At 49.2% G+C, this 16239-nt stretch overlaps 2 protein-coding genes across 2 annotated transcripts; both read left to right on the forward strand.

Moving 5' to 3' along the window:
* The first annotated feature begins 51 nt into the window (after positions 1-51).
* On the forward strand, positions 52-2825 carry IL36RN (interleukin 36 receptor antagonist). Its single transcript, XM_045827278.1, has 4 exons — positions 52-59; positions 1170-1255; positions 2203-2330; positions 2477-2825. The coding sequence occupies exons 1-4, from the start codon at positions 52-54 to the stop codon at positions 2699-2701; spliced, it is 447 nt and encodes a 148-aa protein (XP_045683234.1). The 3' UTR covers positions 2702-2825.
* Positions 2826-12933: 10108 nt separating this feature from the next.
* On the forward strand, positions 12934-15719 carry IL1F10 (interleukin 1 family member 10). The gene is made up of 4 exons (XM_045828896.1): positions 12934-12965; positions 14705-14790; positions 15077-15204; positions 15507-15719. The coding sequence occupies exons 1-4, from the start codon at positions 12934-12936 to the stop codon at positions 15717-15719; spliced, it is 459 nt and encodes a 152-aa protein (XP_045684852.1).
* The last annotated feature ends 520 nt before the right edge of the window (positions 15720-16239 follow it).

A 16239-nucleotide genomic window follows, 5' to 3' on the forward strand; every position in this document is an offset into this window, starting at 1 on the left:
TTTAGCCTCTTCAGTCAGGTAGCTACCTCATGGGGGCTCCTCCATGTGAAGATGGACAGGTGAGTCACCTGTGTGGAGCTGCAGCCTCATGTGTCCATGTTGAGAGTGGAAGTCAGGAGACCTGCTGTTACACCTGCTGTGGTGACCTGGCATCGCCGGCCCCTCTGCTCCACTGCTCCCTGCTGCCCTTTGGGACAATACAACAGCAACAAAATTACAGCTAGTTTGTCTGTCCTTGGGTGTGTGCTGACCAGGCACTCAGCTACACTCCGGACATCACAGCCACGAATGGCACTCGTTCTTGCTCTTGCCGAACTCAGAGCCTAATCAGCCTTTCCCAAAGTGTGTTCTGTGGAACCCCAGTCCTACAAGCTTCTTCATTAACACAGTGGGGCTCCCTGATCAAGTAAATGTGAAAAATACTGCTGTTTATGTCTCCTCATATGTGAAAGTAGGTTGGGAGCTCTGAAGTAGAGATTTGTCTGTATTTAGCCAACTTTGAACCAATTTGTACACAGCATACTTTTTTCCACGTAACATCCAGGAAAACCCACTGTAGGATATACCATCACCTCACAGGAGGCCAGAAAATCAGCTGTGCTCACACATGAGACATACATTTGAAAAGTCAGAGGAAAGCATTTTAAATGTAAAGAAATTCTTAATGTAGTAGGGGATGTGTGGTCCAGCAGAAGTAAAAGCCCCTGGATGTCTTCAGTAATTACTGAAGAATTAGATGTTAATCTGGACGAGGCCTGGGCATTGGCTAACTCACCGTCTTAGCTTAATGATGGGCAGACCCGAGCCCAGAGGGGATAAGTGGCTTGTCCTTTGTGACCTAGCAGCAGTGGGGAAGAGTAGGACGAGGACCCAGGGCTCTCGTCCTACTCTTTCCAACATGACTTTCCAACATGACACACGAGGGACTGCTCGGTATAGAGAAGATTAAAGAGGGTGAGGGACAGAATCCTTGACTTGTAGGGGGTAGTCTGTGGGGTGGTCCCCTGGCTGGACATGAACCCAGTGGGGCTGGGAAAAGGTTGTGCCATTCCTTTGGCACAGCAGGCAGACAGGGAAACAGTGCCTGGAATGGGGAGACTCTGGAGCTAGGCCAAGCTGGACACACACCCACCCTTCCCTGACTAAGTGTCATTGTCCTGGTGTTCCAGAATGAAGGATGCAGCATTGAAGATACTTTATGTGCATGATAACCAGCTTCTAGCCGGTGGGATGCATGCAGGGAAGGTCATGAAAGGTGGGTACCAATCAGGACCCTTCTTCCTTAGGGCTCTGTGCTCTCTGAGGGAAGGGGATGGAAAGACTTAGAACAGCCACATAAGACCCAGGCTTGACACAGTAGCCAGGGTACCCTGAAACCAGGCTCTGAGCAAGGACAAAAAATGCTACACCTTCTGGCAAAGTGAGACACACGCCCCAGTACCACCTGGTGCCTCTAAACCGAGGTGAGAATGTTTCCCGAGGAGAATGCTTTGTTCTTCCCTCACAGGTGGACCTAGGTCACACATTCCTTTTCCTGGGAGCCAGTGCTGGAGAGAAGTAATCAGGCTCCCTGTGTCTTTATTCCCATTTGGGGGTCCCTTCTGTTCTTGGAGATCCCTGGTCACTCAGAGTGGGAGCTGGTAGCACCATCTGGCCTGGTGTTTACTCAGTGTGCACCAGATACCGCAAGCAGCAGGCCCTTCTCTCTAAAACAGCATGCACCTGCCCACCTGGCACACGTTCACCAGGCGCTGGGGCCAGGCAGAACCTCTGCAAGGACGTGTGTGCACACATGTGCACATGTGTGCATGTATCTGTTATGCGTGTGTGGGTGACACAGAGAGGACTGAGACCTTCTCCTGTTCTTAAGAATCTCACAGGGAGTAGAAAATGCCCACATAACTTTGAAGAGTTCAGAGGGCCTAAGGGTATGAAAGGAGGAAGTCCAATGTCCTGCAGGGGTTGGAGAAGACTTGAAGATCTGATCCTGAGCAAGAGGGTGGGCATGGGGGTGGGAGGTGGTACCATATGCTAGTGCCTGGATGTCTTTTGGGCCAGTTGGCAGGAGAGCACCCTTCTCCACATGACAGTTGCTGAGACCTGGGAACAGCATGCCTCACAGAGACCTGCTTCCCAAAGGTCATGATGGGGGAGGGGGAGGGAAGGCAGTCAAGGCCCCTGAATCTGGCTTCCTTCATCTAGGCGAGGAGATCAGTGTTGTTCCCAATCGGTTTCTGGATGTCAGCCTTTCTCCAGTCATCCTGGGTGTCCAGGGAGGGAGTCAGTGCCTGTCGTGTGGCACAGGGCAGGAACCAACTCTGAAACTAGAGGTGAGTCCTGTGGAGCATCACCTGGCTTCACTAGGCAGCAGATGCTGGACCCCTGGGGTCCATTGCTGCTCTGTGTCCCATGTCCTCAGCCCTGGCTTCCTGGCCACTCCACTCATACCCCTCACTGCCATGCCCTTTGCTCACAGCCAGTGGACATTATGGAGCTCTACTTCAGCCACAAAGAATCCAAGAGCTTCACCTTCTACAGGCAAGACACAGGGCTCACCTCTAGCTTCGAGTCAGCCGCCTTCCCGGGCTGGTTCCTCTGCACTGTGCCCGAAGCTGACCAGCCTCTGAGACTCACCCAGCTCCAGGGAGATGACAGTGGGGACAATCACATCACGGATTTCTACTTCCAGCAATGTGACTAGGGCAAGGCACCCCTCAGGGTCTTGTGGACAGAGCTGACCGGGGCAAGTGGAGGAGGAGGAGGCCCAGGTGACCGCTCCACCTCTGTTCTTGGGCTCCCACCTGATTGGCTGGGCACATAGCCGCTCTTCCTTCTCCTGGTTCCCAGTTTGGGTAAATTCTGCTGAAGACTGGGGCTTAGTTCACAATTTCTTTCCATGCTGGGTGGCACTACTGGTATGGAGCCCTGCAAACATGGCACGAGGGGAGTGGTGGAAATCCTCTGGGCTTTGAGGTGACTTACCCAGTGTCCCTGAACCCCACAGGCCAGTCCTGTCCCAGGTTGAGCCTATTATAGCCACTAGCCACTCACATGGGGTCCTCTCACCACCCCATCCAGAATATGGAGGGGGTCAAAGAGTTAGAGACCCCAGGACCAGCCCTTCCCCCCTTCCCTTTAATTCAGCTGCCATCCTGTGTGCCTTTTCCACCCCCACCCTCTCACTGTCACCATGGGCAGGGCAGGGTAGTGCTGCCCAAGGAAATGGCTCCAGCTCAGAAGACCCAGGATGGGCAGGCATGTCATTCCTTTTGCAACCCAGATACAATTAAAATCCAAGATGCTGGTGTCTATTCACATGGCAAGATGCTCATGACATAGTAAGTGAAAAGAGCAAGTTACAAAGTGGCATATCTGTAATTCTGTTTCAATTAAAAATACTTATTTAAATAAAAAATAGAGAAAAATGTCTGAAAGAGTTTACTTCAATTTTAGCAATGTTGGCATACTGGTATTATATGTGGCCTTCTTTTTGTTTTTTAAATTTATTTGTGTATTCTAATTATTCTATGCTGAAGATGGATTACTGGTGTCATAATGAGAAGAATTAATCTTGAGGTGAGCAGACCAGACATCATTTCTGGTTGTCCTCAGCTCCCATGTTCCCGTACTGAGATCTAAGTTGACTGCATTCTGCTGCTTTGGTCGGCAGCAGCAGGAGTTGGGTCTCAGGAGAGCTGCCAAGGAGGAGGTTAGTGATGGGTTCCTGTGGCTGGAATCTCCTGGGGAGGGGATTCACAGAAAGAAAACCCTGCACTTTGAGCTGGAGTGGTCATGGTCCCTGAGATTTCATGGTGTGGGGTTCAGCCTCCAAAGGTCTTCTGTGCTGGTTGAGTAATGTCCCCATAAATTCATGTCCTTCTGGGAGCCCCAGACTATGACCTTATTTGGAGATAGGGCCTTTGCAGGTGCAATTAGTTGAGGTCCTGCTGTGTTGGGGTGGCCCCACATCCAGTATGCCTGGTGTCCCAGTCAGAACAGGAGACCTTCCTGGTCTACACAGGAAGACCATGTGTAGATAGAGGCTGGACTTGTGCTACAATAAAGCAGAATGCCAATGGCCAATGCTCCTGTCAGGAAGAGGTGTTGTCCCCAGACCCTCCAGGGGAGCATGGCCTGCCAGTCTCCCCAAATAAGACTGGTGTGTTAAACCACCAAGTCTGTGGTAATTGGTCATGGCAACCTTTGGAAATTAATGGTCCAGATCTCCTGGTGTCCCCACACTCTGTCCCCTCCCACACTGCACCCATCATCTCTGTGACCAGTGGAATATGGCAGAAGTAAGGCAATGCTGCTTCTGAGGTTCCCGCAGCTTCTATGTTCGTCTGTTTCCTTGTTCCCTTGAGCTGGGGGAGCAGCTGGATGCTGTAAGCAGCGACAGAGACCTGAGTGATGGAAAATGAAGCTTCTTGCCTAGGGTCACATGAGTGAGTGTGGAGGCAGCTCCTCCGGCCCTAGTCAGGCTGCCAGGATGGTGCCGACTGCAGCCTGGGGAGAGCATGATGCAGAACCACCCAGCCAAGCTGCTGTAGGCGCCAACCCTCAGAAACCATGTGAGAAGATAAATGTGTGGTGCTTTAAGTGGCTGAGTTTTGGAGTCACTTGTTAGGCAGCAATAGATGACTAATACACAGGGAAGAGAAGTAAATGCTTTTATTTATTTTCTTTCTCAAAGTGCACATTGGTCCCTCATTTCCCCAAACATTGTATTTAAAAGCTGATCATACAAAATTTGTTGAATAGTCTCTGTTTTTGCAAAGTTTAGCTCTTCCTTGACTTTGCACCTCCAGCCATGCGTGCTAGGGACTGTGACCCCAATGTTTCCACCTAAACCCTGGGGGTGAGAGCAGAGGCCAGGAAGGAACCCAAATATGAGCCAGGTGTTGCACCTGCTCCTCATCTGTCAGTACAACCTGGATTTCACTGAAGGACTAGCAGGGGGTAGCCAGGCCAGAGGGTCTGCCTCCTGGACCTCCAACTGCAGCCTCCCAGGACTTCGTGTCGAGAACACAGCTCCAGGCCCCAGGCTCTTTCTGCAGACCCAGTTCACACTCTGTACCCATGGGCTCACCCATAGACCCTGATTGCCGCCTCCTCCGGGGAGCCTTTGCTGAGTAAGGATGCCTGGTCTTCTGCTTTGACAGTCTTGTATGCATCTCTATGCAAACTTTCCCTCATTGTAATAAGTTGACTTGGGGTCTGTGGCCCCTAAAATGATTTCAAGGTCAAGGCTGCATCGACTTGTTCCCAAGCTTCTTGCACTGTGTTTGGTAATTGGAATTCAGTGAGTGGAATGTGGAAGCTGTTTCTTAACCTGGAACATTCTTTCTCTTCCACCACATAAATTTCATATGCTCCACCCTCAGGGAGCAGCTGAAATTTTCTCATTCCTGAAGCTTCTTCAGCCTGAAGTGGCTCTTCATCATTTACCAGGCAATAGAACTCAAAAGGGCTTTAGCAGGGATGAGCTGACACATGATGATCGAAAAGGAATGGATTTAAAATGCTATGTGTATGAGTCGGGGTTCCTGGCATCACAACATTCAAGAGAAGCATGTCTAGTGGTTTTAGATTTCTTCCATTTCAGTACCAGCCCCCAGCCTTGGGTGGTATTTACAGAGGTGTGTACCCAAGGCCCGTGCAGTCTGTGCCAGTTGTCAGCACTGAGGACCATGGTGTGTCCTGAAGAGCAGAGGGGCCCAGGCCAAGTCTCAGGGAAGTGGCAAAGGGCTGGGAGCCTGTATCCCGAAGAATCCAGACACTAGGGGCCCCTCCAGTACTCCAAGGCTGCCGGTTGGAGGACTCACTTGTTCGCTGTAATTCCCCAACACACAAGCAGGGCCGGTGAGAGGACAGATAGAGCTGCTTTCTTGTGTGACCTGGAAATTTTAACTGTAAGGACAACATACACCATTAGGGTTTCTCCAAGAGGTTTGTGAGCTCCCTGGCCCTGGAGGTGTTGGAGCAGAGCTGGCTGAGCCTACTTCTCAGGGATACTGTAGCACCAATTAAGTCATGTCTGAGGCCCTTACAGTTCTAGAAATTTGTTTTTCTAATCAAGGAAATTGTCTGCCTGTGTGTTGTCTCCAACACAATAGGCTTTTGGCCCAGATCAAAATCTGGTCTTTTTTTTAATCCTCACCCCCCCGCCCCCCCAGATATGCTCCATTGACACTAGAAAGAGAGGAAGGCGGTGGGGGAAGGGGAGAGAACCATTGACTGGTCCCCCACCTCAGTATGTGTCCTGGCTAAAGATTGAACAGCAACCTGGTTATGTGCCCTGATCAGGAATCAAACCCACAGCTTTTTTAGTACACAGGGTGATGCTCCAACCAACTGAACCAACAGGCCAGGGCTAGAGTCTGGTCTTCTTATCTTTCCAAGTGTTTATGACTTAGATCCCCAGCTGGACTGTAAACTAAACTACTCTGTAGGGACCTTGTGCTGTATTGTCTTTGTCACACAGCAGTGTGTGTGCTCAGTAAACACTCACTGATTACCAGGGACCATACCCCCCATGCTTCTGCCCTTTACACAGCGGGACAAGACATTGAGAGAGGGGGTCAAGAATGACTACTGGCCTTAGAAAATAGAAATCTGGTCCCATTCCTGCCCATCTTCTCTTATCTCTCGCTCTGCAGGTGTCTGGGTGTTGAACTGACCTCTCTCCGTCCTCCCCAAGCCTTTCAATGGAACTTTGCAAATGACCTGAGGGGAAAAATTACAATAGGGAAGTTGGTCCCCAGAGAACAGTATACCTAAGTGTTCTGCCCCTTGTGAGTGGATAGATGGACAAATGGATGGATGGACTGAGTTAAGTTCTGTCAGTTCGGGGCCTGAGTGTTCACCCTGCCCTGCTCCCACTGTGTCAAGTGCCCTAGCTGTCCAGGGCACAGGCTGCCTGTTCAGTCCAGGGTGGATCTAAGGTCAATGTCCTCCTGAGGTGGGTTTTCTAAGATATTCTATCTTGTTGCATTTATACCAGTGATTGGATGCCCTCTCATCTCCCCAGACAGGGTCATACTCACCATGTGGTGAGCCCCACTCTCCCATTGCTGGGCTTCAGCTATCAGACATTGTTCTGCCCTTAGGCCCCTTGGGCACACTCCTTTTCCATGTGCTGCCCTGAAGCCTGGAGTGGAGCCCATGACACACCAAAGGGAAGGCAACACAAGGACATCTGACCCCAGCACTGTTTACCTGGTGGCCCAAACCACCAATAACTGTCAATGACAGTAGCGATGAGCAGGGGCCCAACACCTAGCTTCTACAAACAAACACTCATTAGTACCCTCACCTTCTCATTATCCAGTGTGCTGCAGACATTGTGAAATCCTCAGGCTCTTCTTCCCCATCCTAGAGCCAATTTTAAAGATGCTGCAGGCCCAACCCACCTGTTCAGACAATATAAACCCTGGGCAGGTGCCCTGAAGAAATCAGGTGGCGGTTCCAGGCACCCAGGATCTACAGGTCAGTGGTGGGCAGGCAGTGTTCTCTCTTTTTATCTCTTTTCTTCTCCCTTCTGCCAGCATCTCCAATATGCCCCTTTCCTTAACTCCTCCTGGCAACTTTCTAGATGGCAAGATGTCCTACCCATAGAACATTGGGATTGCTAGATAATTCCAGGGGCACAGAGAAGGGATTTGAGGAGAAGCTGTAGGTTGCGTTAGATATTTTTGATACTTAGAACCATAGATTTTAGAAAGTGATGTCAGAGGAAATATCTAGGCCAGTGGTGTTCAGTAGTGTTTGGTAAGGTGTGGGGTTCCTCAGAGATACCCCAGTGCCTGCTTCAGTGGTCAAGGAAAATGCTCACAAGTTCTGGCATCTCCATCACTCCCTGACTCAGCAAAAGCAGGCCACTTTTATCCATTATACTTTCATTAAGATTCTGTGTACAGATTCAGTGCAAAACTTAGTTTTTAAGAGTATTACCTGCCCAAACTCTCATTTCAATGAGAATAAGTTGTTGGAAGCCCAGGATAAAGGGAGCTTTCCAAGGTGGCGAGGGGAACCCGAATCAGTACCAGCACTACATTTTGAACCCACCCTTGCCATTGAAGTCAGCTGCATGTGCTTCTGTGCCCTGCCCACAGTAGCATTCATGTCAGTTGGGAGGCTGTAGGAAGCTAGGGCCATGCTTCAAGATTGTGTTACTTTTCATAAGGAAAACAAATGTCTATATATAGAACAAGAAAAAATACAGAGAAATTTAATAGGAGTACAGAGGAGGGTATAATAATAGTAAAGGAGAAAATCATTAAACTCCGAGTCATGGCATCATAGATGGTTTGATCTGATTCTTAATAACCACATATTCTAACTTCATGATTTTATAGATGCTGAAACTGAGGGTTGGAGGTTAAGTGACATAGCCTTATATACCTGAGTTGTTACTCTGAGCTGATAATTAATTTGGCAGAACCTTTAGGTAATGATTCCATGTTTAGTGACCCTAATGCCACAGGTCAGAGTGGACAGCAGTGAGAAGGGGTGACTTCCTAGGCAGGGAAATCAAAGACAGCCCTGAGTGTGCCCGCTGGAAGGTAAGAAGAAGTCGCATGCCTGGAGGGGTGGTTCCGTGTCCACAGAGAAGTAAGATACACTCACACGAGGAAATCTGGGCCGGATGGTGGTGAAGTGGGCAGCCACTGTGGATTCTAGAGCTGCAGGGGATGTGGCAGAAGCAGTTCTTAGAAGATGAGTCCAGGTTGGTCTGGACTGAAGGTAGAAAAACCAGGAGTACGGGTCCAATGGCTGTTAAGAAGTCAAAGTTACAGTTTAAAGAATAATCTATCAGAACTTGCTGATAAATCAGATTTGGTCAAGGAGATTTGGGAGAAATGGTCAATGATCGTTAGGTTTTCGAATCTCATGGCTGGAGGAAAATTACGTCAGGGAGAGAAAGAAACTGGGAGGAAGAATGGGCTGAGGGGGCAGGAGGCAGTTAATTTGACCTTAGAGATCTTAGGTTGGGCGTTACAGCAGGATGTCTAGAGGGGGTGTCCTGTAGGCTAGTGGAGGTAATCTGAGGTGTTCCGTCTGGGTTTCAGGGGGAGTAGACCAACATGATTATTGCAATTGTGGAAATGGGTGAATTGAAACTCTGGGAAATGAAAGAGAAGTGGTTAGGACTTTAACTTGTGGCTTCCAGCCTTAGGGATGCCCCCCAAAGGGACGAGAGAGTCTACGACATCTGAGAAGAGGACATGGAGAGGTATGAAGGTGATCCATGGCAAGGGTTCCTTGGGGCAGAGGCCAAATATTGGAGGGATCGAGAAGGAGTCCAAATTTAGTGCCACAGAACCTAACGTTGGTCTTGGATAACATATTCACACACGTAACGTGTAAGGTAACGAGGAGAGGGTAAGATGAGGGTGGTGTGCAAACAGCATGGCGGATGTCTGGGGTGCTGGTGTTTGCTCCAGGATAGGTAAACTGATGAGCTCTGAGACAGCCAGAGACAGTGTTTAGGGAGGGGTACAGCACAAAGTCCAGTGTAAGGCCACTTAGGGACAATAGAGAAGGACAAGTTTGGGAATGGAATGTGTGGCACCCTGGGAGAGACCGAGGCAGCTGTTCAGCAACAGGACCCCTAGGCTCCCTGGTGGACCAGACAGGACTTTTCACCCCTCCTCAGTCCTCTGCACTCCAGGGGAGACACTGGCATTTGGGGCTGCGCCAGAACCAGAGGCTTCTGGGGCCCCAGGGGATCTAGCTGGACTGGACCTGCACTGAATTTCTGCTGGCTCTTTGAGCTGACACTGACTGAGAGTGAGAGTCATCAGTCCCCTTGTCCAGCCTCACAAAGGCACGCCCCCCTGCCAGACTCCGGCACAGCCACCAGGATGCCCATGTTTCTGCTGCCATGACAAAAGGACCCCCAGTAGTTTGGCTGAGACAGAGCACAGCATCAGGTGGCCTTCGTTGAGGCCATGCTGCTGTAGGCCTCCCTGGGCTGGGGGATCACCTAGGGCTTTGCTACTCAAAGTGGGGTCCAGGGACCAGCAGTATTAATGTCACTTGGTTGCATGTTTGAAATAGTCTTGGGTCCCACCCTAGATGGAGGGAATCAGAATCTGCATTTTAATGAGAGCTGTAACTGATTTATTTATATGTTCATCAGAGAGAGATGAACTGAGCTGGTCTAGCAGTCCCAGGGCTGGCTGATCACTGGAATCACTTCAAGCCCAGGAAACTCCCCTCAGTAAGGGCCCCCAGGGGATTCAGTGGGCCGGCACTTTTGAGAACCAGTTAGTCTAACTGAACACCTCCCTTAAAAAAATTAAAACTTACTTTACACTAAAAAGAAAATTCATATTCATACAGGAAGAATGTTGAGGTGTTAAAAAAACAAAACCACTCATGATCCCGTCACTGCAGGTCAGTGCCGTAGCAAAAAGTGGGCAGTCTTTGCTTCTCTGTGTGTCTTGGAATGCATGTGGGTTTAAGTGGAATCATAGCATGTATTATTTATGTCTTGCATTTTTCACTCAGTATATTTTTAATGATTTTTATTGTATTTTCCCATTACCATTCAGTCCCCTTATAACTCCCTCCCCACCTAGCACCACTCTATTGTCCATGTCCATGAGGTCTTTTTCTTTTTTGCTCCATCCCTCCATCCCTCCCCTCTCCACCCCTTAGCTGTCATCCTGTTCTTTATCTATGAATCTGCCTTTCTATGTTGCTTATTAGTTCAGTTTGTTCATTAGATTCCACATATGAGTGAAATCATTTGGTATTTTTCTTTCTCTGACTTGCTTATTTCCCTTGGCATAGTGTTCTCCAGGTCCACCCATGCTGTCACAAAAGGTAAAACTTTCTCTCTCCTCTTTTTTATGGCTGAATAATATTCCATTATGTAAATATCCCATAGATGTTTTACCCACACATGTACTGATGGACACTTGGGCTGCTTCAATATCTTGTCAATTGTAAATAATGCTGCAATGAACAGATGGGTGCTTACTTCTTTGAATTAGTGTTTTAGTTCCTTTGGATGTATTACCAGAAATGGGATAGCTGGGTCAAAAGGCAGATCTATTTTTAATTTTTTGAGGTATCTCCATACTGCTTTCCACAGTGGCTACACCAATCTGTATTCTCACTAAGAGTGCACAGGGGTTCCCCTTTCTCCACATCCTCACTAGCACTTACTGTTTGTTGATTTATTGATGATAGCCATTCTATCAAGTGTGAAATGATATCTCACTGTGGTTTTAATTTGCATTTCTCTGGTGATTAGCAAAGTTGAACATCTTTTCATACGTCTATTGGTTTTCTGTATGTCCTCTTTGGAGAACTGTCTATTCAGGTCTTTTGCCCATTTTTGAATTGGGTTGTTTGAGGGTGTGTGTGTGTGTGTGTGTGTGTGTGGGTGGGTGGGTGTGTATTGAGTTTCATAAGTTCTTTATAAATTTTGGATATTAACCCTTTATCAGATGTATTAGTGAATATGTCCTCCCATTCTGTGGGGTGTCTTTTTATTTTGTTGATGGTCTCTTTTGACATAATTTTTAAATCAATAGCCTGTCTATTATTTGGACACTTAGCTTATTTCCAACTTCTCACTATTGTAAAAAGTGATGTCATAAACACTTTCATGACCAAATGTTTGGGCAACAGGTGAAACTGCCGAGTACACAGACTTCTTTCACACTTTGATCACCTCACCAGCATTTGTCCAGATCTGTACTCCTGCCAGTGCCCTGTTATCCTACACTCGCACCAACCCTTGAACTCTCACCACAAAGCCCAGGGGTAGGGAATGGGATGTCTCAAGGGTCCTAGTGGCAGATTTGTCACTAAGGTTGTCCCTGCTACACCCTCCTAACGCCCAGGCCATGGAGGTTGGTACCACTGCAGTGGCTGGAAGCCCACCATCAGCATCACCCTGTCGTCTCACCTGCCCCCCGAGCGCCCCCAGTGCTACCCTCCCCCTCTCTGAGCCCTGCTCCTTCCCCCACCTTCCTCTTTCCCACCCCCTCTTATTTTCTGCACTCTTATCTTTTTTCTACTATTTTCCCTTCTTGGTGAGAATCTTATCTATTTTGTAAACCTCAGCCTTAGCCATCCTTGCATTTTACTTTTCTGGGCTATTTTCCAACTCTTACTGCCCTCATGCCCTAATTTGATCTGGTTCTTTTCAAACTAGATTCCAGACCAGTCTTTTAAAAGTCATTTTAGGGACAGGTTCTAGGGCAGATAACCTGGTTGAAGGAGAGGAGCCTCGTGGGGCTCTGTGGTCTGGACTTTATATGGGGACACAGGCTTCAGTGTAGAGCACTCATCCTCAAAAACACAAGTGTCTATGCATTGAGCCCATCCTGTTTCTGTGTGGTATAAATGGGGGGTTTATCAGGCTTTGGATGATCTCTTTTCCCTGGTTTCAACAAGGCAACTCAGGCCCTAAGAATAATGCTCTCTAACTCTGCAGGACACCTGCCGTCCATCAGTGCTGGGTCCTCCCCCGCTGCTAAGGGAGGGTGGACTGCAGTGACCCTATGCCACCGGGAAGTGGGACAAGGTTTGAGTGGGCTTATCCTCAAGCTGTGAAGTGAGAGTCCATCATTCCCTTGCCCTTCCCCAGGCTCAGCCCTGGGAGGTACTCCTGGCCAAACAATTTGGGGAAACTTGTTCTCTGGTTTTCCAGGGCTGGCACCAGAGCACAGTCACACAGTCACACCCAGCCAGCTTGACCTGTTCCCAGATGGCCCCAAATGAGGGCTGCCAGAGCTGCCTGGAGCTTGCAGGGCAAGGGAGAGAGTTCTGTGGACTCTGGGGGCCAGTTATGGAACAGCGCCCTGATGGGAACTTCCACCCTGTGACTGGGTATCTGCCCCCAGCCCCACTGCCTTCCTTTGATGGCTCTTCCTTCCTTTCCCCCAGGAAGGACCAGTCACCCCTGCAGGAATGTGCTCCCTCCCCATGGCAAGATACTACATGTAAGTCCTTCCTTTCCTGATCAGGAGCCTGGGATGACACAGGAGAGGGAAAGAGGCTGAGTCAGAAGGACAAGCCTCCTTCTTACCTTAGAAACCTCAAGTGCCCCATAAGTAAGCTTAATGATCACCCCCAATAATAATGGCTTTCTTCCCTGAACATCTGCAAGATGCTAGTCATTCCACTGTCTTGTCTCCACTCTAAGGAATCCAAGAGGTATCACTAAACTCACTTTACAGATCTGGAAACTGAGGCTCAGAGGTTCAGCGAGTTCCCTGATGTCCCCCAGAGCCAGGACCCAGACTGCACATGCCCTGTACCACCCCACCCTCTTTCTACAGGATCAGAGACCAGTTTGAGTCTCGGTGACAACACCTGTGTATGCTGGCCTCTGTGGCCTTTACTCCCAGTCTAGGTTTCCAAGTCTTACTTGTGTTTTCTCCCATTTGACATTTTGGTGTTTATTGACAGTTTACTCTTTACTGTCTGTGGTTTGTGTTGTAAATTTCCTCCAGCCCTTAGGGAAGAAGATGGGATGTAATGAAAATAAAATGTGTTAGCTTCTGGGATGTCTTTCCTCAGCTCCTGCATGGGCCTGTTGTCCTGACAGGGGGCCCACTCAGGGCCCTAGAAAGTTACAGCTTGGCTGGAAGGCAGGACACAGGTACAAAATATGCTAATGACCAGATAGGTACCATACCTTAGAGTATCTAGCTTGGGTCCAGGTCTCCAAATAGCCTGTTGCTGGCAGATGCATGGTGTAGTCTTAATGGACCAGCATGCAAGCTCAGGCTGCTCAGATCTTAATTTTTTATTGTATAAGTGAACTTGTGTTAAACACCTACAGTCATTAGCTAAGGGCATTACAATTAGCTGTTATTGAGAAAGGAAAAGCTCCTGGAGGCAGTGGCCTTGGCCCAGAGCTTCTGCCCTAGAAGGTAAAGAAGCCTTCTTGGACCTGAGGGTGGGTAACAAATGTCTTTGAAACCAGCCGGGCAACTGAGCTAATAGCTGGCTTGACTTTGATGTTGCACGTGCTCGCTCACCAGGGTTTCTCCCCAGCCCAAGGCACATAGCCACCCTCCCAGGCCCATTGTTACAACTGCACCCAAGCCTGGTGACTGCCTGCAGGCCCACTTCAGCTCTCTGCTGACCTCCTTACTTGGCACACATAACGTGGTTGTCCCAGAGCTCACCTGCTTGGTGCAGGGGGCACGTGGCACATTTACCATCACATAGGAATTCTTCCAGTTGTGGATTTTCTCCTATTGAATGGTCTTTAAATATCTGAAAAGCAAATCACACTTCAATATACATTCAATTGATTCCTTTAATAGGACAATAAATATCTATGAAAAATTGAGGCAAGCCCAGAAAACCTGGGATAAGGCTCACTGTATCCCAAAGACATTACAGCCTCATGTGGAGATTTCTCCGGAAGGCGGTGGAAAAGGGCTACATCATCAGGAAAATTCCCTGCCCCTCAGTGAAATGGCATCAGCTCCCTTCAATGCTTTGAAGGCCCTGACAGAGCCCAAGCCTTATAAAGGGCAGAGGTGCAGCCTCTGACAAAATGCAGGACGCCTTTCTTGTCTTAAGATGACCTGGCCTTTACTTGCCCCCTTCACACCTGTGGAAGGAGAAGAACCTCCAGATACTTAGTAAGGTGATCAAACTGTGGGATTTTGAACTCAGTGGTGGTGGAAGGACGTGGGTCATGAGCATTGCCATCCTGTTTCAGAATTAAGGATGCAGATCAGAAGGCTCTGTGCGTAAGAGACAACCAGCTCCTGGTGGGAGATCCTGACTCGGACAACTGCTGTGCAGGTGAGCCCTGGAGCCCCCACCCACTGGGACTCTCCCAGGCTCCCTCTGCCACAGGTTCTGCCCTTCTCTCCTGCCTCTGGTGACACTGAGAAGAGACAGGGAACAGCTGAGGACCTCTCCTAGTGAGAGGGTCATGACCCCAGTAGGAGTCTCAGTTTATCCTACAGCTTGCTTGCAGGGTCCAGGCCAGCTGTGCCCTGGCCCAGTTCCTGCCTGAACTTATCTCATTGAGAGCTTGCAGTGTGGGTCGCCTCACATTCTGGCTCCCTTCTTTCTTCCTTCCCAGAGAAGATCTGCATACTTCCCAACAGAGGCCTGGATCGCACCAAAGTTCCTATCTTCCTGGGGATCCAGGGAGGCAGTCGCTGCCTGGCATGTGTGGAGACAGTGGAAGGGCCTTCCCTGAAGCTGGAGGTGAGATATGGCCTGTTTAGGGGGACCCTGTGGACCTGCCTGTCTTCCAGGACACTCTGGCATCTCTACTCCCATCTGTGGGTTCCCTGCCAGGTCCCCACGTCCCCTCCTGCGAGTCTCCACTATCTCCCTCTGTACTCAGTGCCAAGACCCTTGCCCTTTAGAGCTCTCAGGAGGCAGTTTCCTGGCTAAAGACCCCACCCTCCATCCCATTCAGTCCCTCTCTGGCTAAGTTCTGAGGCCTCCAGGCTGACTGCTTACTTAGCAGCCTCATCCTACAGCCGGTCTCTTGTCCCCCACAGGATGTGAACATCGAGGACCTGTACAAGGGTGGTGAGCGGGCCACAGGCTTCACCTTCTTCCAGAGAAGCTTGGGCTCTGCCTTCAGGCTTGAGGCTGCTGCCTGGCCTGGCTGGTTTCTCTGTAGCCCAGCGGAGCCCCAGCAGCCAGTGCGACTCGCTAAGGAGATTGAACCCTCTGCCTGCACTGAGTTCTACTTCGAACAGAGTCGGTAGGGAGGCAGGGACTGTGCTCAGGGACTGTGGTAGGCAGAGTAATGCCCCCAAAGATGTCCATATCCCAGTCATCAGAATATAGGGATATGTTACCTTAAAAGGCAAAAGGGACTTTGCAGGTGTGATTAAGATAAGCATCTCGAACTCTGGCTATTGTGGTTTAGTGGATTGACTGCTAGCCTGTGAACCAAAAGATTGCTGATTCAGTTCCCAGTCAGGGCACATGCCTGGCTTGTGGTCCAGTTCCCCAGCTGGGGGTGTGCAAGAAGCAATGATCAATGTGTCCCTTGCACATCAGTGTTTCTTTCCCTCTCTTTCTCCCTGCCTTCCCCTCTCTCTAAACATAAATAAATAAAATATTTTTAAAAAAGAGATAACAGGACTTCTGGCCAAATAGAGGTGTAGGTAGACACACTGTGCCTCCTTGCACAACCAAAAGAAGGACAACAACAATTTAGAAACAAAAAACAACCAGTACCAACAGAAAACCAAACTGTATGGAAGTCTGACAACCAAGGAG

Source organism: Phyllostomus hastatus, unplaced genomic scaffold (assembly GCF_019186645.2).
Source record: "Phyllostomus hastatus isolate PE091 unplaced genomic scaffold, TTU_PhHast_1.1 phas_scaffold_78, whole genome shotgun sequence".
Taxonomy (NCBI): domain Eukaryota; kingdom Metazoa; phylum Chordata; class Mammalia; order Chiroptera; family Phyllostomidae; genus Phyllostomus; species Phyllostomus hastatus.

Excerpts from the sequence above, each read along its gene's own strand:
- IL1F10 (XM_045828896.1), top strand. The coding sequence starts at position 12,934 with ATGTGCTCCCTCCCCATGGCAAGATACTACAT. Across the intron at positions 14,791-15,076 it reads CTCGGACAACTGCTGTGCAG|AGAAGATCTGCATACTTCCC; the intron begins GTGAGCCCTGGA and ends CTTCCTTCCCAG. Across the intron at positions 15,205-15,506 it reads GGCCTTCCCTGAAGCTGGAG|GATGTGAACATCGAGGACCT; the intron begins GTGAGATATGGC and ends TGTCCCCCACAG.
- IL36RN (XM_045827278.1), top strand. Across the intron at positions 1,256-2,202 it reads TGCAGGGAAGGTCATGAAAG|GCGAGGAGATCAGTGTTGTT; the intron begins GTGGGTACCAAT and ends TCCTTCATCTAG. Across the intron at positions 2,331-2,476 it reads AACCAACTCTGAAACTAGAG|CCAGTGGACATTATGGAGCT; the intron begins GTGAGTCCTGTG and ends CTTTGCTCACAG.